Raw genomic sequence first — 20,585 nt, forward strand, 5'->3', positions numbered from 1 at the left:
TTTCAACACAGACCTAGTCATGTCCCCTGTCACTCAAGGAGCGCATTTGATGTTCCTCAACCATGAGACACTTGCCTTCAGTCTGCATGGTCAATGCAGCATATGCAACACTGTCGATGACAACGATGCAGTTGTCACTTTTCTTCTTAATATAAATCTACTAGCATTCTAGAATTACACTATTAGCTTGTGTTTCTTACATCTGCGAACAGCTAGTTCACTTTTCTTAGCAAGTTGTTCCTAAATGTTGTTAGCCGCTAATCGCTAGGTATCTAATAAATGTACTGTAGCGACACTGGGTTTATAAGCGAGGATATCGACTCTGCCGCTTCAGCATGCTTTTGTGGCACAGTCGATAGCGCGCTGGAATTCAGGCTAGAAGGTTAAGGGTTCGAGACCTGCTCCCTGCCTGTTTCATTACAGTACTGAGTATGAGCAAGCGTAATGAGCTATACAGCCTGTTAATACCTGTGATTGTGTAGACCTAAATCAGCATGTTGTTGGTGCAACATTGTCTTCTAAATTAAAGAGGTAAACGCAAAGCAAGAATATGTTAGCTACATGAAGTAGCTAAGAGAACATTAAATGTAGCCAAAGATTATAGGGTCCCCTAGGAAACACCTATCAACACATCAGTTCCTACCCTGTCACAATAACTCCTCCCTGGCATTTTCCTTCGTTGTCATGTCAAACGACACTGTATTAAAAGTGCCCACTATTATATTCTACCTATATAATTAGAATAGACATTCTATTCCCATGATTCCAACAGTTAACCCAAGTGTTTTGCTCTAAATGGCAAGTCAAATTGCAACATTTGGTTAAAAATAAGGCCCTGATTGCTTGCCCATATTGTGCAGCCCTACGTGGCAGTGTGGAAATGATCTCAAATGCAGAAATTGATGAAAATTATGACTTTTGGGGGGTTGAAGTTGAATTGAACAGTATAAAACAATCAGAATGGAGAAAGACCCATTGAAATCACTTAGAATATATGTGTTGACACCCTAGGACCACTCACTACTCATAAAGCAAATGTAGAACTTTTATTATTAAAAAAATATATAAAATACCGTCAAATACCGTAAATAAAAAAAAATATATACTGTGATATAATATTTTGGCCGTATCGCCCAGCCCTAATCTAGCATGGGTAGGGTGGTCATCTCAATCAGGGTTAGTTTGGCAGCTGGGATGAAAGAGGAGCGATTACGATAGAGGAAACCAAGTCTAGATTTAACTTTAGCCCGCAGCTTTGATATGTGCTGAGAGAAGGACAGTGTACCGTCTAGCCATACTCCCAAGTACTTGTATAAGGTGACTACCTCAAGCTCTAAACCCTCATAAGTGGTAAGCACACCTGTGGGGAGAGGGGCATTCTTCTTACCAAACCACATGACATATCCATTCAGACCCCTGCAATTTACTTGGTACATCATTGAAATGTAAATTGAATTGAAATATTAATAGCCCTGTAACATCAAAGACCCACCATCATATTTTACAGTAGGTATGGGGTTATTTTCTGCTCATGCATTCTCATTTCTACTCCAAACCCACCACTGGTGTGCATGACCAAAGAGCTCTATTTTCACATCATCCAACAAATGTTAATGCCTGATGTTTGCTAAACAGCATGGGCACTTGGATTGGAACCGGTGCTTTGGTCAGAGGATATGGAAAATAAAGCTCTATGGTCTCGTACGCCATTGGTGGGTTTGGCGTCAAAATGAGAATGTATGAGCAGAAAAGAACCCCATACCTACTGTAAAATATGGTGGTGGATCTTTGATGTTATGGGGCTATTTTGCTTCCACTGGTCCTGGGACCCTTGTTAAGCTCAAAGGAATCATGCGCTTTACCCTGTACCAGGATATGTGAGCCAAAAACCTGGTTACCTTTGCCAGGAGTTGTAAACATGGCCGCATGTAGATCTTCCAGAAAGACAATAACCCCAAGCACACATCAAAATCCACAAAGAAATTGTTAATTGGCAACATAACCAACATTTTACAATTGCCATCTCAGTCTCTGTACAAACCTGTGGTTTGAATTGAAGAGGATAGTCCATAAGCACAGAGGAAGGATATCAAGGATCTGTCAGGATTCTGTATTGGGGAATCGTCTAAGATCCTTCCCAATGTTTTTTCCAGCTCATAAAACATTGTAGGCTCAGTGCCGTTAAGGTGAAGTATTGAAAGGTATTGAAAACAGGGGTGTCTAGTTTTGCCCCCTACCTTTTTTGAGATTTTTTTTTATATATATATAAATAAAACTTTCTCTGAGCAATTGTATTAGTTTAAAATAATATTTCCGCATTTAAAAAAAAAAATGTTGCATACAATATAGCGCAGTATTTGAATTGTTTTATACGGTAATTTTTGCTGATCTTTATCAAGGTTGTCAATAATGGAAGATTGACAATATCATTTTGACAGTATCATTTAAAACAATTGATATTCCTATTCAAGTCATCATTCTCTGATGTGTGGACCTCCAACCATCTTTGTGCTACCATTTTAAAGTTAAAGCAAAAAAAGATGTAATAAAATCACCCAAAACATGACATCCACCCTGTATTCATGCTGTGGGCACAACACAAACACCTCAGATTATATAAAATAGGGTCTAAGCTGCAACATATGTGAAAATGAAAAAAATCTGAGTTTACACATTTTTAGATAATTGCTGTTAAAGGTAAAAAAAAAAGAATAAAAAAAAAGACATTTGTATTATACAAACATTTTACTTTGACAACCCCGTTATTAAGCTTTTCAATTATCAAACTCAACCATTTATCTTTTCCGGTGATGAAGACATGGATGTCTCATGGTAGGGTGGGGTTTTCAAAATGGGTAAACTTTGAGCACACCTATCTCCTAAATGTTTTGGCATTCAGGTCCAAAAAATTACTTTCTGACCACTTCTACCATTGGCAAATATGTATAGAAAGTTTCATTCAAATCAAAAAGCTATTGAAATCAAATGGAGCGACCCTATATTGACCGAGTTCTAGAGTAGCCTATTCAATCCCCTTACTCGGTTAATTTCCGTATCACAATTGGTAGACTATTCTGTGAGGGCCTATGGCAAATAGTAAAATTCCAAGCATTTAACCAGAACAACATGATTGTCTGGTTTTATTTTTCAGGCCTTGCAAATGTTTGAGTGTTACTGGAAATAGGAACTAGGCCGTTGGGCTGTCAGTGGTATGTGTTTTTCTTGTTCATGCACCATGTTTTTGGGAAAGTGTAGCCACCTGTATTCACCTGTTCTCATTATTTAATAACAGTGCAGGTCCATTTCATCTCAAGTTACATTACAGAGTTGAGTGTAAAACAGCAGAGTGATTGGGCACTCGCTTGAGTAGGTAAACATTGCTATGGTGGGCTGAATTAAATTCTAGAAATCTTTCTTTATGTGTTGTGTGACAAAGCGGACTTGTGATCATTCTGTTCTTTCTCAGGGGATATCATCTTCAATGCACGGGATCCAGAATTACCTCCAGACTTCATATTTGGAGAGGACGCAGAATTCCTGCCAGAACCATCAGAACTCCCAGTGAGTACAATTCCCCACCTCATTCATTTCCCACAATTCCCCACAGCTTAGCCAATTCATCACCCTGGCCTTATGTGAATGACTCGCCAAGTTGCTGCTCAGACAGGTTCAATGTGGTGAGCAGTAGAAGGCAGATGACTCTGCTACTCTGGTTTATTGTCCAAATGTTTGGACCATTCTGTTGTTTTGACGCACTTTTATCTGGAACTCAAGTGCCGTTACTGATATGTGAGGATGAGTCAGCAGAAATATTGACCCCACGACCTCCAATGTTCTTTTGAAAAGGCGTTGGTGCGTTGCGTAATCACTTCTTCTGAATGTGTTGGCCTGCATGTCCTCCTGCCTTCTTTGGAAAACTGTCGATTGCGACAGGAGTGTGGTTCAGACTGCCTAAAAATAGTTTCCTTATACATTAGCTAAATAATTAGCTTAGATTGCACACTAAGATATTTAGACACATACTTATTATAATACAGACATACACAAGACATACAGCAATCCAGTGTTTCTTGAAAAATGTGTAAGGGGGGAGGGGGCACCGTCTAAAATATAATTTTCACCTACGGAAATATTTTTACATATTTTTACATATTGGACCATGTACATTGCCTTCGGAAAGTATTCAGACCACATTGTGATACGTTACAGCCTTATTCTAAAATTGATTACATCGTTTTCCCCCTCATCGGTCTACACACAGTACCCCATGATGACAAAGCAAAAACTGAACCGTTTTTTTGTAATTTTTGCTAATTTAGTAAAAAATAAAAACTGAAATATACATTAACATAAGTATTCATACCCTTTACTCAGTACTTTGTTGAAGCACCATTACAGCATCGAGTCTTCTTGGGTATGACGCTATAAGCTTGGCACACTTGTATTTGGGGAGTTTCTCCCATTTTTCTCTGCAGATCCTCTCAAGCTCTGTCAGGTTGGATGGGGAGCGTTGCTGCACAGCTTTTTTCAGGTCTCTCCAGAGATGTTCGATCAAGTTCAAGTCCAGGCTCTGGCTGGGCCACTCAAGGACTTTCAGAGACTTATACCGAAGCCACTCCTCCGTGTGCTTAGGGTCATTGTCCTGTTAGAATGTGAACCTTCGCCCCAGTCTGAGGTCCTGAGCGTGCTCTGGAGCAGGTTTTCGTCAAGGATCTCTCTGTACTTTGCTCGATCCTGACTAGTCTGCTAGTCCCTGCCGCTGGAAAAACATCCTGATTGGTGGAGTGCTGCAGAGATGGTTGTCCTTCTGGAAGGTTCTCCCATCTCCACAGAGGAACTCTAGAGCTCTGTCAGAGTGATCATCGGGTTCTTGGTCAACTCCCTGACCAAGGCCCTTCTACCCCGATTGCTCAGTTTGGCTGGGCGGCCAGCTCTAGGAAGAGTCTTGGTGGTTCCAAACTTCTTCCATTTAAGAATGATGGAGGCCACTGTGTTCTTGGGGGATCTTCAATGCTCTGACGTGCATTGTCAACTGGGGGAGCTTATATAGACAGGTGCGTGCCTTTCCAAATCATGTCCGATCAATTGAATTTACCACAGTTGTAGAAACATCTCAAGGATAATCAATGGAAACAGGATGCACCTGAGCTCAATTTTGAGTCTCATAGAAAAGTATCTGAATACTTATGTAAATAAGGTATCTTTTTTTATTTTTATACATTTGCAAAATGTAATTTGTTTAACTAGTTAGCAATCTATTGATTCATTTTATGTCCCAAAAAGCGTAACTTGGGGTATACCACCACCTGGTGTGAAACACCCCTTGCCTGTAATTCTCACAGAAACCACTTCATGTCACAATGTTTCCCCAAACACTTTCCCTGGTTCCCACTACTCTTGCGCAACTAAAAATGTTATCTGTCTCATCACAATTTAAGTCACTCCCAAAAAAGGATTTTGAGGTAGGGTGATGTTTTTTCTCAAGTTAACCTACAATTGACATTTAGCCCCACTCTCCCCTATGCCCTCACTGCAAATTACAGAGCGGTAAGGTGCTTAACCATGCACTGCTAAAAACTCAGGGTTTTAAATGGTGCAGTTTGTGCATTTTTAGGAGTTGAGAACTAAATAAAGTAGGAATGGAAAGCTGGGATCCCCTTTTTTTTTTAACAAAGACTATTCAAGCTGCAGTTTTCCCCGCGATTGCAAAAATGTCATTTTTTCCCATGTTATATATTTTTGGGGCGTGGCAGCAATGATTTTTGCCGTGGCGCAGCGACCACTGCTAAATGACTGCAGCGGAAACACTGCAGCAATCTTTGGGAACTTTCTATTGCAGGTTGCTAGTCTGGTCCAGAAAAACTACTTAAAACAAACAAAACAACAGTGTCCAACATAGGGATGACCTCAGCAAACCAACCTGCCATTTGTTGCATATATTGTCTCCCCGACAGACTTAGCAGGTGTCTGTGAGTTAAGTTCAGGGCAGTTGAAAGACAGGGCATTTCACATGGGCGTCAACTCCCCAACACAGTCTAGGAACAAACGTATGACCTCGGAATCCACCAGCACACACACAACTGATTTATGGTAAAGTAATAAGATGATAGTAAAGGGAAGAGTTGAATGGCAACCAGGAATTAGACATAGGGTTCGGCGCTCACTTGTTAATAGGCCTAATATGTTGTCCCTGTGGAAAACTTCCTGCTGGAAACGGATGCCAGACGAGGCGCTGAGAGGCTTGGCAAGAGGCGGTTGTTGTTGTTGCTGTTACTACAGGGTCTTAAAGTTGTCCACAGGGCTATTTTTAAAGCCACCTAACAGGGAGAAGTTAAATTCCCCAGCCTGTCAGAGTCTGGGAGACAAGGGGGGAGGTATTGCTCACTGTCTCGTAAAACAGCTGCACACATAAGGGGAAGCACCTCCATCGCGCCAGTGTTTGGCAGCCCCTCTGGTCTTTATTCTCGCTATCTTTCTTGCCATGTTTTCTAAATCCTTACTTTTTCTCTACCTGTGATGTTTTTTCCCCCTCCTGCTTGCTCCCCCTCTTTCTCCATCTTTAGTAAGTCTCGCCCTCCTGCTCTCTTACTCCATAAAACCCTGTTTTCTCAATGCTTCAGTTCATTTACCATTTCCCACCATTGACTAGTAAGCAGACCTCTTCGCCAGTAATCGTTATGAATCAGTTTGTGAACTGGAAACTTTAGAGTAGGAGCTTGGAAAGAGACAAATGTAAACCACTGAACCAGGTGACTGAGTAACTTATTTCCTCATAGGAAGAAGAACTTGCAGCAGCTGCTTAAACCACATTTTGACTAACCCTTGGAAAAAGGAGCTCATTTGCAATTTTCCACTATTCTATTTGTAGAGTGGAGGGAGGGAAGGAGGAGTATGTCGCAACATGGGTTTTCAGAGACTCATTTATACCTGATGGCTTCTAATCTGCTTCAAAGCTATAACGTAGTTTGGTGATGATCCTAATGAGTTCAGGTGGTGCACACCTTTCACGTTACTTGGAAGAACATAGCCTCACAGTGGTGAGTGTACACACACACAGTGTGGTTGGGCTCACTGTTCAAATGTTGCATTCACCTTTAGATCTCAGATGGAGATTTTGGACAAACAGGTTTCTTGGTGCATGCATTCAGGACAGGAAGCCAAGAGACACAAGAGTGCAGCAAGTGTAGGCTGCACAGTTAATCTAAGTACACACACCCAAACACTTGCTACTGAATTTAACCATTAATCACACCTCACTCTCTTGACCAAACAACCTATTTATGTAACAAACATGTCTACAACAGGACGTTGAGATTTTCCATTTAATCCACATCCCAACATGTAGCATACCTTTCGCCTGCAAACCGTCAATAAAAACATGTACTTAAAGTAGGGCTGGGAGATTATATCGAATTTATGTTTTAACTCGATGTTCCAAACGCCTGTATCGCAAGGTTCACATTTTTTTCTTGTTTTTATGAACGTTTGTCTCCTTCGCTCCTTCTGTGCTGTGTACACTGTGCACCTTCCCACTCGAACACAGACACCAAGCCCCTGCCACTCACAAAATACACATGAAACTTTGTGGTCAAACACAGAAATGGTTCCAATGGTTTGTTCACCATTCATGTTTCCCATAGGGAAAATTACATTTCAAACAAGGTCTGTGTTTCATGTAGGCTTTCCCTGGCGTGACGTTTTGATAATCATCTCACGAACATGGGGACTTTTATCAATATATTCAGTTATATTTACTCTCAGATTCGAAAATACCAATTAGCATCGAAGTAGACATCATGCAAGACTATAAATCCATGCAAGCTACGGCATGTCATCTCTAGCTGATACCTTTGCTGTCAGCTACTAGCCAAAATGAAAGATATGTTGAATATTTTCATTTATCTGTTCCATATTTTAACTGATATTTGTTTGCTTATTTATGCATTTGGTGTCTACAGAATACTATCCTTGTAGCAGTCAGATATTCATAATATACCATGAATACTAGTAATTTTTGCAAAGACGCTAGCTAGCTACCTAGAGGATATTAGCAACATGCTGTTATTTTACCAGATCCTCTTCTCCTTCAGCTGGTGGAGGTCTATATTTAATTCCTTAAAATGTCTGCCAACTATATGAACGAGGTGAAATCCATTTCAATTCATTGTCTTAGAATGCACTGCTGTATTAAAGCAAATCAGAACTAACTTGTTGACGTGTTTTGATGCAGATTCAAAGCCAGATTAACTGGCTTTGATTGTGGGGGCTGTCTTGTTAGACTTCAGTGAAGCTTTTGACATTATCGATCATAGTCTGCTGCTGGAAAAAACGTATGTGTTATGGCTTTATACCCCCTGCTATAATGTGGATAAAGAGTTACTTGTCTAACAGAACACAGAGGGGGTACTTTAATGGAAGGCTCTGAAATTCACTGCTCAAAAAAATAAAGGGAACACTAAAATAACACATCCTAGAGCTGAATGAATGAAATAATCTTATTAAATACTTTTTTCTTTACATAGTTGAATGTGCTGACAACAAAATCACACAAAAATAATCAATGGAAATCCAATTTATCAACCCATGGAGGTCTGGATTTGGAGTCACACTCAAAATTAAAGTGGAAAACCACACTACAGGCTGATCCAACTTTGATGTGATGTCCTTAAAACAAGTCAAAATGAGGCTCAGTAGTGTGTGTGGCCTCCACGTGCCTGTATGACCTCCCTACAACGCCTGGGCATGCTCCTGATGAGGTGGCGGATGGTCTCCTGAGGGATCTCCTCCCAGACCTGGACTAAAGCATCCGCCAACTCCTGGACAGTCTGTGGTGCAACGTGGCGTTGGTGGATGGAGCGAGACATGATGTCCCAGATGTGCTCAATTGGATTCAGGTCTGGGGAACGGGCGGGCCAGTCCATAGCATCAATGCCTTCCTCTTGCAGGAACTGCTGACACACTCCAGCCACATGAGGTCTAGCATTGTCTTGCATTAGGAGGAACCCAGGGCCAACCGCACCAGCATATGGTCTCACAAGGGGTCTGAGGATCTCATCTCGGTACCTAATGGCAGTCAGGCTACCTCTGGCGAGCACATGGAGGGCTGTGCGGCCCCCCAAAGAAATGCCACCCCACACCATGACTGACCCACCGCCAAACCGGTCATGCTGGAGGATGTTGCAGGCAGCAGAACGTTCTCCACGGCATCTCCAGACTGTCACGTCTGTCACATGTGCTCAGTGTGAACCTGCTTTCATCTGTGAAGAGCACAGGGCGCCAGTGGCGAATTTGCCAATCTTGGTGTTCTATGGCAAATGCCAAACGTCCTGCACGGTGTTGGGCTGTAAGCACAACCCCCACCTGTGGACGTCGGGCCCTCATACCACCCTCATGGAGTCTGTTTTTGACCGTTTGAGCAGACACATGCACATTTGTGGACTGCTGGAGGTCATTTTGCAGGGCTCTGGCAGTGCTCCTCCTGCTCCTCCTTGCACAAAGGCGGAGGTAGCGGTCCTGCTGCTGGGTTGTTGCCCTCCTACGGCCTCCTCCACGTCTCCTGATGTACTGGCCTGTCTCCTGGTAGCACCTCCATGCTCTGGACACTACGCTGACAAACACAGCAAACCTTCTTGCCACAGCTCGCATTGATGTGCCATCCTGGATGAGCTGCACTACCTGAGCCACTTGTGTGGGTTGTAGACTCCGTCTCATGCTACCACTAGAGTGAAAGCACCGCCAGCATTCAAAAGTGACCAAAACATCAGCCAGGAAGCATAGGAACTGAGAAGTGGTCTGTGGTCACCACCTGCAGAAGCACTCCTTTATTGGGAGTGTCTTGCTTATTGCCTATAATTTCCACCTGTTGTCTATTCCATTTGCACAACAGCATGTGAAATGTATTGTCAATCAGTGTTGCTTCCTAAGTGGACAGTTTGATTTCACAGAAGTGTGATTGACTTGGAGTTACATTGTGTTGTTTAAGTGTTCCCTTTATTTTTTGAGCAGTATATAATCCAGTTAGAATCAGGAATTCCCTAGGGTAGCTGTTTAGGCACCTTGCTTTTTTTCCATTTTTACTAACGACATGGCACTGACTTTGAGCAAAGCCAGAGTGTCTATGTATTCGGATGACTCAACACTATACACGTCAGCTACTACAGCAACTGAAATGACTGCATCACTCAACAAAAAGCTGAGTGGGTGGCAAGAAATAAGTTAGCCCTAAATATTTCTAAAACTAAAAGCATTGTATTTGGAACAAAACACTCACTAAACCCTAAACCTTTGTTTAGGGTTTGTAAACTGTCATGGTCAAACATACTGATGCAGTAGTAGCTAAGATGGGGAGAAGTCTGTCTATTATAAAGCTATCAACAAGGCAGGTCCTACAGGCCCTAGTTTTGTCGCACCTTGACGACTGTTCAGTCATGTGGTCAGGTGCCACAAAAAGGACTTAGGATAATTGCAATTGGCTCAGACAGGGCAGCACGGCTGGCCTTTGGATGTACACAGAGAGCTAATATTAATAATATGCATGTCAATCTATCCTGGCTGAAAGTGGAGGAGAGATTGACTTCATCACTACTTTTATTTATGAGAGGTATTGACATGTTGAATGCACTGAGCTGTCTGTCTAAACTACTGGCACACAGCTCGGACACCCATGCATACCCCACAAGACATGCCACAAGAGGTCTCTTCACAGTCCCCAAGTCCAGAACAGACTATGGGAGGCACACAGTACTACATAGAGCCATGACTGCATGGAACTCTATTCCACATCAAGTAACTGACGTTTATTATGGGGATCCATAATAAATAGAAATACAAAAAACTAAATGCAGAATGTATCCATAATCATAAATGAACTCCAACAATTACATTGTTTTAAAGAAATACAAATAATAAACAATGCATACATATGCCTTTTATACATAACATATAAACATCTTACTTGAAGTAAAGATACAATTATTTATTCTTCAATGGCACAAACTTGGGACATCGTAGAGCACCATATGAACTATTATTACTAACCGAGAGCGCACAGATTCTTCTGCTTTTTCATTATAGGAATTAGACCAGCACAGATGACACAATGTAAACCGCATATTGTGATTTTTGGTGGGTGAGTTACAAATGGAAAAAATACTAGGTCAGCTCCAGCAGAATGAGTAACACACTTAAGACTCAAAACAAGGAAGCCATGCCTAAACGCAGCTATATCAATACCCTTCTTGTCAATTTAACAGGTCCGTGTTGCTGCTGTCAATTGTGAGCAGCACATTTACCACTGCATTCAGTCAGAACCCCAGAATAAGCAGGAGGAAGACAACGTTGCACAGGTGAAAGAAGTGACGCAGCGGTCTAAGGCTCTGCGTCTCAGTGCTAAATGCGTCAATGCAGACTCTGGTTCGATCCCGGGCTGTATCACAACCGGCCGTGAACAAATGTATTTTTGTAAATTTAAGTTTACAATTTGACATTTCTAAAATAAAGACAAATAGCACCAACAAAATTATTGGCACCCCGGAGCTAATACTTATAACTGCAGACAAATGCTTCAATGTTTGAGGGGTGGTCTCCAACAACTTCTGCTTTCAGATCTCACCATAAGTTTTGGATGTGGTTCACATCTGGACTCTTCGCTCGCTACTCCAGAACAGTCAAGCATTTATTTTTAAACTATTCTTGGGTGCTTTTTAATGTGTGATTAGGGTCGTCTTGCTCGAAGACCTACAACCTTCAATGGAGACCCAGTTTTTGTACACCGGGTTGAACATTGGACTACAAAACACCTTTATATTCTGTTGATTTCATGATACCTTACACACGTTCAAGGCCCCCAGTGCCAGAGGCAGCAAAAAAAACCACAGCATTATCAAACCTCCCCATGTTTGCTTGTAGGGAGGGTGTTCTTTTCATTGAATGCTTCATTTGGTCATCTTAACCCCACAGCATTATCTCTCTGAAGTGATGCTGTGACATAGTTTCGCCAAAGAAAGGTATCCCTCTCCATATAAACACTCTTTCCATCGAATGCTCCGCAGACGTACAGGATTGAAATGAACGCTTCCAGCTCATCAACAGACCGATCCCAGGCAGTGTCTACTTGCTCACTGTGCACCTCAGCCACAGTACAGTCCCTGATGTGCTGTAGCATGTCCATGTCACATAAACAATGAAAGCTGGTGGAGTCCGTTGCTGATGTTTTTTGCATGAGAGGGCCTTCTCTCTTAGTGATGAGATTTTGTGCTGATAATCGTCCAGTAGCATTGTCACCAGCTTGTTCTATCCAAATGGTGCCATCCCTTCCTCTCTCCTGTCTCACCATTTCATTTGGTGGTGGTGCGGGCAGCTGCTCAGTACGCACCGTTCTGGCTTTTTTGCATTTAGGTCTCGGAGGTATAGGTTCAGGCTGAGGCTCAGAATCAGAAGAATAATCATCAGAGATGTCATGATTATTTTCTTCCCCGCCATCTGAGTTGTTTTTGTATCTTGTAGCAGCGCTAACGCAGCATGTGCATCCATTCGTCTTGGTCTTCTTGCCGTTTTGTAAATTATGCATGCTCTCACTGTGTACAAGTAGGCCAGAGTATATTGATAAGTCTGCTTGGATTTGGTGGACTGATATATGGCAAATGCCATTTTGAGTTTATAGTTAGAATATACCAATACAATAGAATGGCCCGCACTGTTCTTCATTCACAATTGGTGATTACATGATTATGCATCGTTTGCTTCCCCTCGCTCATCAACTCACCCATTCTCCCCATCATACTTTACTTCATTTATATTAGTTTAGGTTCTGTTTCAGGGCAATTGTCGGGGTGATTATCAACTGGGCACAGCACCTAGGTGGTTCCAAACTTCTTTCATTTAAGAATGATGGAGGCCGCTGTTCTTGGGGACCTTCAATGCTGCAGAAATGTTTTGGTACCTTTCCTCAGATCTGTGCCTCGACACAATCCTGTCTCGGAGCTCTACGGACAATTCCTTCAACCTCATGGCTTGGTTTTTGCTTTGACATGCACTGTCAACTGTGAGACTTTATATAGACAGGTGTGTGCTTTTCCAAATCATGTCGAGTTGTAGAAAAATCTCAAGGATGAGCAATGGAAGCAGGATGCATCTGAGCTCAATTTCGAGTCTCATAGCAAAGGGTCTGAATACTTTTTTTCTGAAAACTTGTTTTCGCTTTGTGGGGTATTGTGTGTAGATTGACGAGTTTATTTATTTATTTAATCCATTTTAGAATAAGGCTGTAACGTAACAAAAGGTGGAAAAAGTCAAGGGGTCTGAATACTTTCCGAATGCACTGTACCACATGAAGGAAAGACTAATGGGTTTATTGAAGGAAAGAGAGAGTCACTGTTTCATCCCTTTACTAGACTGACACATTTGTTTCGGCATAACCTAACGACTCAACCTTTGTTTTTAATTGGTGGTTATGTGCCTGCTGAACAAAGAGCGGTTATTTGCGGTGAGGAGCGTGCTGAGATAGTGGTTGGAATAGGCTGGAATACGTGATGTAATTACGACCATGGGAAACACTCAGAGACGGATAAAGCAATGAGGCAAATGTGATCGATGAGTTGGCCCTAAATGAAGCTGTGCTGGTCTAGAGTCTAGACCCATGGGTCTTTCCTTTGTGGGTGGGTGGATTGAGACTACAGTCTTGACACCTTGCTGCCTTTATTTTATTGAGCGGGTAGGCTTGATTTTTTTTTACATCGTGATTTTGGAAGACTTCAGACCAAATGTGATTCGCTCAGGTTGCATTGAAAGTAGAAATGCTGAATAGTGTTAACAGCACTTCAGTTTCAATGTTTCCATCCAGTCTACATAGCTCAACAGTGTTATAAACAGCCCAAATGGATGCCTTGTGGCCCAACTTGGATTCCTAATTGAGGTTAGTAGCTCACTACTACCCTTTCAAAATACCATAATTAGCCCCGATCCAAGTCTATAAAGTTCCCTCGTCGAACTTGGCAGCCCCCCTGTTCTCATTGTTTCCCCTTCATTTCCCACCAGTCCACTGTGGGTCTACTCATCCAATAGAAGAGGTCTATGGGCCACACTCCTGTTAGCCGGTCCCAAGCCTCTTAATTGTTGTAGAGGGGCTTCGCTTCAGAGGGGAGGGACTGACGTACTACAATGGAGAGTGGTGTGGCTGTATGCACACACCCAAGCCCGATGACAGGAATAATTTGCGGAATGACCGCTAGGGAGCTGCTGGGAAGACGGAGGGAAGCGAGGAAACTGAAAGGAAGGGAGAGGAATCGAGGGAGATGACTCATTTGGTCACGTGGCAGACTATGTAGTAGTGTACTAGACTGCATGCTGGTTCAAATTTAGAGAACTATTTTTTTTGGTCTGTGATTTGTAGGTTCAGAAGAGATTTTAATTTGAAATGATAGCCAGCATTCTTTTATCAAAGTTTAAATGGTAACCCACATTTAAACTTTACTGAAACAAACAATATTTTGTGGCATATGTTTGTAAGTACTATGTTCTTGTCGTCTTTCTGTAAAATGAGCGACTTGGAACAAGTCGTGGCAGGCATGCTTAAGGATTTTTTACTGCTTGGTGTCAGTAGACATTACATTTGGTTAAGTGGATTACAAAAATGTACTTGTGCCACGGCTACACTTATCCATACTCCCTAATCTTCCTCTTTGCCTTCTACCTCCACTCGTATGCCCCTCTGTCCCTCTTTGTGTCTGTAATTAGTCATTAGTCAGGTTGAGACCTGCCGAGACATTTACATTTACTAAAACAACCCCTTGGGACGGGAGTTCCCCAGTGCTTTTCGACCACTGCGTGCGTGCGTGCGTGCGTGTGTGTGTGTGTGTGCTCAGGATTTATTCTGGATCAAAAAGGGCCTTAGGTGGTAGGTGTGGTAATGGGGGCGGTCGGCACGGCTGCATTTACATGTTTTGGGGCGAGGCTCCCATCTTGGCGACGTAGACATTTGAGCATTTTTTTTTTTTTTGCCAATTTCCTGCAATTCTACAAATTTCTCCATATAGCTGAAAAACATTTTTGCAGTTTTAATGCAGATTTCCTGCAATTCTACGCTTTGCCATGGAGCTGAGATACCATTTAATTTTTTTTGCAGTTTTAAATCTAATTTCCTGCAATTTGATGCATTTTGCCATGGCTAATGCTGTGTTATTTTGCTCAAACATAATAACAAAATCATTACTGCTAATTGCATTGTTTTTGGAGTTTTAAATTCTCCCTGACTGTCTTGCTTTTATTTTGGTGATTTGTTAATTCTCAAAGATTATATTATAATTTTGTTTCTAGATACGCTATATATACAAAAGTATGTGGACACACCTTCAAATTACTGGATTTGGCTGTTTCAGCCATACCCGTTGCTGACAGGTGTATAAAATTGAGCACACAGCCATGAAACCTCCATAGACAAACATTGGCAGTAGAATAGCCTTACTGAAGAGTACAGTGACTTTCAACATGGCACTGTCATATGATGGCACTTTTCCAACAAGTCAGTTCGTCAAATATCTGTCCTGCTAGAGCTGCCATGGTCAACTGTAAGTGCTGTTATTGTGATGTGGAAACGTCTAGGAGCAACACCGGCTCAGCTGCGAAGTGGTGGGCCACACAAGCTCACAGAACGGGACCGCCGAGTGCTGAAGCGCGTAGCGTTCTAAAAATCTTCTGTCCTCGGTTGCAACACTCACTACCGAGATCCAAACTGCCTCTGGAAGCAACGTCAGCACAAGAACTGTTCGTTTGGAAGCTTTATGGTTTCCATGGCCAAGCAGCCGCACACAAGCACACAAGCCTAAGATCACCATGCGCAATGCCAAGCGTCGACTGGAGTGGTGTGAAGCTCGCCGCCATTGGACTCTGGAGCAGTGGAAATGCGCTCTCTGGAGTGATGAATCACGCTTCACCATCTGGCAGTCTGACAAACGAATTTGGGTTTGGCTGAAGCCAGGGGAATGCTACCTGCCCGAATGCATAGTGCCAACTATAAAGTTTGGTGTAGGAGGAATAATGGTCTGGGGCTGTTTTTCATGGATCAGGCCCCTTAGTTCCATTGAAGGGTAATCTTAATGCTACAGCATCCAATGACATTCTAGGCAATTCTGTGCTTCCGACTTTGTGGCAACAGGTTGGGGAAGGCCCTTTCCTGTTTCAGCATGACAATGCCCCCGTGCACAAAGCGAGGTCCATACAGAAATGGTTGGTTGAGATCTGTGTGGAAGAACTTGACTGGCCTGCACGGAGCCCTGACCTCAATCCCATCGAACACCTTTGGGATGAATTGGAACGCCGACTGCGAGCCAGGCCTAATTGTCCAACATCCGTGCTCGACCTCACTAGTGCTCTTGTGGCTGAATGGAAGCAAGTCCCTGCAGCAATGTTCCAACATCTAGTGTGGAAAGCCTTCCCAGAAGAGTGGAGGCTGTTATAGCAGAAAAGAGGGGAACAACTCTTCAGGTGTTCAGGTGTCCACATACTTTTGGTCATGTAGTGTACTTTATATCTGGCTTTAGTTGTTTTAAGTTTACACTGAAAGTGTTTTTCCATCCCGAAAATGTATTGAATTTATTGTAAATTTTTGTTTTTATTTATGTTTTTACACTGTTTGGACTTAGGTGGCCTGAAAAAAAACGCTTTGGTGGCCTGCCCAAGTATTTTAATGGCAAAATCCCTGGTCCATGCTTTTGTGCGCGCATGTGTGAGGGCAGCAGTAAAAGTTTGTGGGCAGCAGTGTGTGTGTCTGCGACTGAGTGTCCTCTCTCTCTTGCCAGCATGTCCCTGTCTGTCCTTTCCGACACCATAGCTGATTGGTACAGAAACAGCAGGCTTCTCTTAGCCTAGCTCGAATCACAGGCCCCGAAGCCTGCAGAGAAAAATGACAGCATAAGTCATTTGAGCCAGTCATGATATGAGAAAAGCTGATAGCGGAGCTAGCAATAGCCCACTCAATCCACCCTGACTGACTCTGCATTGAGAATTACCCACATATAGGATACACATTCCTAGCAAGTTGTATGTGGGACTTTTCTTTTTGGTAAACCCCACAATTTGTCGAAGGACAAATCAATGGCTTTCCAGCATCGTTAGAGACGTAAAATCTGTCAGAGGTAGACATGTAATAACCCCCCCCCCCCAAAAAAAAACTTTGAAACTGGAGTTTTTCTTCTTTAAGGCTGGTATAAACACTAGTTGTTTTGTCAGCTGAGGAAATGTCGGTGGCCTTTGCGGTCACTGTCATTGACAACAACCGTATGTCTTTTTAGTTTAGGGAGAGATAGCAGAGTGCCTGCTACTCTTCTTTCTGAGTGCTTGCTTGTTTGCATTACCACTTGCCAACCGCTAAGGACTGACAAGTTCTCCTTTACTTTAAAAACGGTACTGGAATTTTGAATGACATGTTCTTGTTATTTATAACAAATACATTTTAATGACAGCTTCGACACATCTTATGAGACCTTGCTATGGGTTTGAAGGTTACCTACTGTATGCTGACTAAACAAGTGAAAAGCAACTAGGAATCTAGCTTCTATTACACACACTTGTGAGCATTGTGTGTGTGCATGCGTGCAGTTCCGTATATACATTCACCCCGATCATTCTTCCTTTCTAATTGTATGTTGGGATGATTCGATAAATCTCAGCTGTTACGTGCCTTAATTTGCTGTCTCACAAGGGCATGATTTCTTATAGCTGTTAAGGTAGACCTTCATTGGCATTACTAAATGTTTTGGTTAACCGAAGTTAAGTTAGGATTACGTTAGTTAGGATTAATACTCCTCTGAGATGTTTGGTCTTGTACAATGTCATTGTTCTTAATTTGGCTGAATCCCACTGAGAAAATGGAGAGTAGAACCAATCTAAACATTCACATTGTTGTGACATTGCTTCAAACTCCCAACAGTCTTGAATGCTAGGCAAAAGGTGCTCTTCCCTCAGTAGTCTAGCTAGGTCCATCTCGTTCCCAGTAAACTTGGTAACAATGGTCCCCAGATGGCCCATAAAAAGAGTCGCAGTGACCGTGGCATAGTGTACCAACCGTTGTTCCCTTCCTTCCTGCTTTGCGGAATAACGAGTCCCAGGCATTTATTGGAGAGTTTATTATTGGCTCACTGACAAAAGTTTATAGAAAAGGTTTCATCACGGCCTGCTATTGTTGCGAGCAGGGATGGTTGATGGGAAGGAGTTTTGGCTATTGTTTAACACCCGCTGATGAATAAGAGGAAGCTGGAGTTCAAAGCATGGAGACTGAGTGAGGACAGGATACCCATGTTGGTCCAGGAGGTGGTATCCGGCTGTATTAGCTACCCAGCTAACAAGTGATTAGTATTAGCTCCTAACACAATTTATTTTAGCCACAACTTGCTAAGAAAAGTCAAACTAGCTGTTTGCAGACAGTAAGATACACAGTCTAATAGTGTTATTATAGAACGCTTGTGGATTTATATTTAGAAGCAAAGTGGAAAGCAGCATCATTTTCACCAACATATTGTTTTATCTGCTGCGTTTACCACGCAAGACTGAAGAGTGTACAGTCAAATCAAATGTTATTTGTCACATGCTTCGTAAACAACAGGTGTAGACTAACAATGAAATGCTGACTTACGGGTCCTTCCCAACACTGCAGAGAGAAAAATATATAAAAATAATAACACAAGGAATAAATTAAGAGATTCGCTACTCGAACCGAGCCCGACGGACCCCGACATTATACATAGGGTTATGGCCAAGTAGGGCCTGTTTTTTTCATCAATAACTAGGGTACGGGCAGGGCTCTGGTATCACAAAATTGAGCACTAACATTATGAAGCTGCGCCATTTTCTCGTGCTCTGCTGCGCAGTACAGTCATATCTAAGATCATAACATGGTATTAGAAGTGCTTCAACCTTGTCAAATATAAGACAGGAGAGATTATTTAACTGGAAATAATCATTTTCCTTGAGTTTTGTCATGTGTCTTCATTGAGCAGAGCAGCCCAAGCGGAGCCGTTGCTATAGATACTCAATGACTCCGAGCCAATGTGAGCTGAGCACATGCAGAGCGAGCTGTGCGCAGGGATTGAGTGACAGACAGAGCAGAACAGCTAATGGATTTACTAATGGAGAAAGTTATTTACGGTTTCGGCCCGGCGAGCCGGCCTTACATTTGGCAGTAGCAAATGGGCCTGGGTAGGGTAGGGCCTGAATATAGCGGGCATGTGTAGGGCTCGGGTTTAAAATGCATGCCCTTGCGGGGCATTAAAATAAATACACAATGAGTAAAGATAACTTTGCTATATACACGGGATACTAGTAATGAGTGGATGTGCAGGGGTACGAGGTAATTGAGGTAGATACTGTATGTACATATAGGTCAGGGGTAAAGTGACTAGGCGACAGGATAGATAATAAACAGCAGCAGTGTATGTGATGTGTCAAAAGAGTTAGTGCAAAGATGATAAATGCCGATAGTCCGGGAAGCTATTTGGTTAAATATTTAGTTCATCCTGAATGAGTTGTGAATAATGATGAGCGAGACCATTACAGAGGCATAAATATCATACCCCGCCAAAAATGCTAACCTCCCCTGTTATTGGAATGGTGAGAGGTTAGCATGTTTTAGTGGTATGATATTTTTCAGTTTGTAACTTTCTCACTCTTCATTCAGGATTATCCGTGATCATGGTAGCATTCACATGAATGTAGAAGTGTTTAGAAACATATTATATTCTTATTTGCAATCAAAGTGACTTCAATATGACATTACATTATTTACCATTCATTTCTATTGGGCACAAAATAATCTGAAACACAACCAAAACAAACAGCAAATGCATCCAACAAATGTATATAGTCACAAGCTTGATGTAGTCATTGGAATATGTGACCAAATACTTCACATTTTGCTACTTTAATACACACTCAAGTGGATTTGTCCCAATACTTTTGGTCCTCTAAAATACTAGGACTATGTACAAAAAGTGCTGTACTTTCTAAATGGTGTATATGATTTGGATGAAAATACCCTCAAATTAAAGCTGAAAGTATGCACTTTAATTTCATAGTCATTGTATCATTTCAAATCTAAAGTGCTGGAGTTACAGAGACAAAACAACAAAAATTGTCGTTGTCCCAATACTTTTGGAGCACAATGTATAGTAAAATACGATATACTGCCCAACCCTACAGTATGCTGATCTAGGATCATTTTAGCCTTTTAGATCATAATGGATCAGATTATTATGGACAGGGAAGACCTGATCCAAGATCAGCACTCTTACTCTGAGAGGTTCTGCCCCTGAACAAGGCAGTTAACCTGTTCCTAGGCCGTCATTGAAAATAATATTTTTTTTCTTAACTGACTTGCCTAGTTAAAGGTAAAATTAAAAACATATGATAATAAAATGTGCAATTTGCATGCCCTGGGGCTCTCTCTTTTTCAGCCATCTATTTCTTGTGTTTGAGGGGTGCAAAATCCATTTGGCACTTAAATCTCGCTGGATTGATGGCTTTCATTGGACTCCTGCGACTCTTTCATACTCTTGCTTGTGTTTGTTGTTTGTTCCTGTTAACGTTACGACCACGGA

At 42.1% G+C, this 20,585-nt stretch overlaps 1 protein-coding gene across 1 annotated transcript in view; it reads left to right on the plus strand.

Moving 5' to 3' along the window:
• The window catches only part of babam2 (BRISC and BRCA1 A complex member 2), a 214,088-nt gene that overhangs the window by 33,289 nt on the left and 160,214 nt on the right, over positions 1 to 20,585 (plus strand). The window contains exon 4 of the mRNA XM_029714084.1: positions 3,467 to 3,561. Coding sequence (XP_029569944.1) covers positions 3,467 to 3,561 — 95 coding nt within the window. The remainder of the gene's footprint in view (positions 1 to 3,466; positions 3,562 to 20,585) is intronic.

Source organism: Salmo trutta, chromosome 25 (genome assembly GCF_901001165.1).
Source record: "Salmo trutta chromosome 25, fSalTru1.1, whole genome shotgun sequence".
In the NCBI taxonomy this organism is placed as follows: Eukaryota; Metazoa; Chordata; class Actinopteri; order Salmoniformes; family Salmonidae; genus Salmo; species Salmo trutta.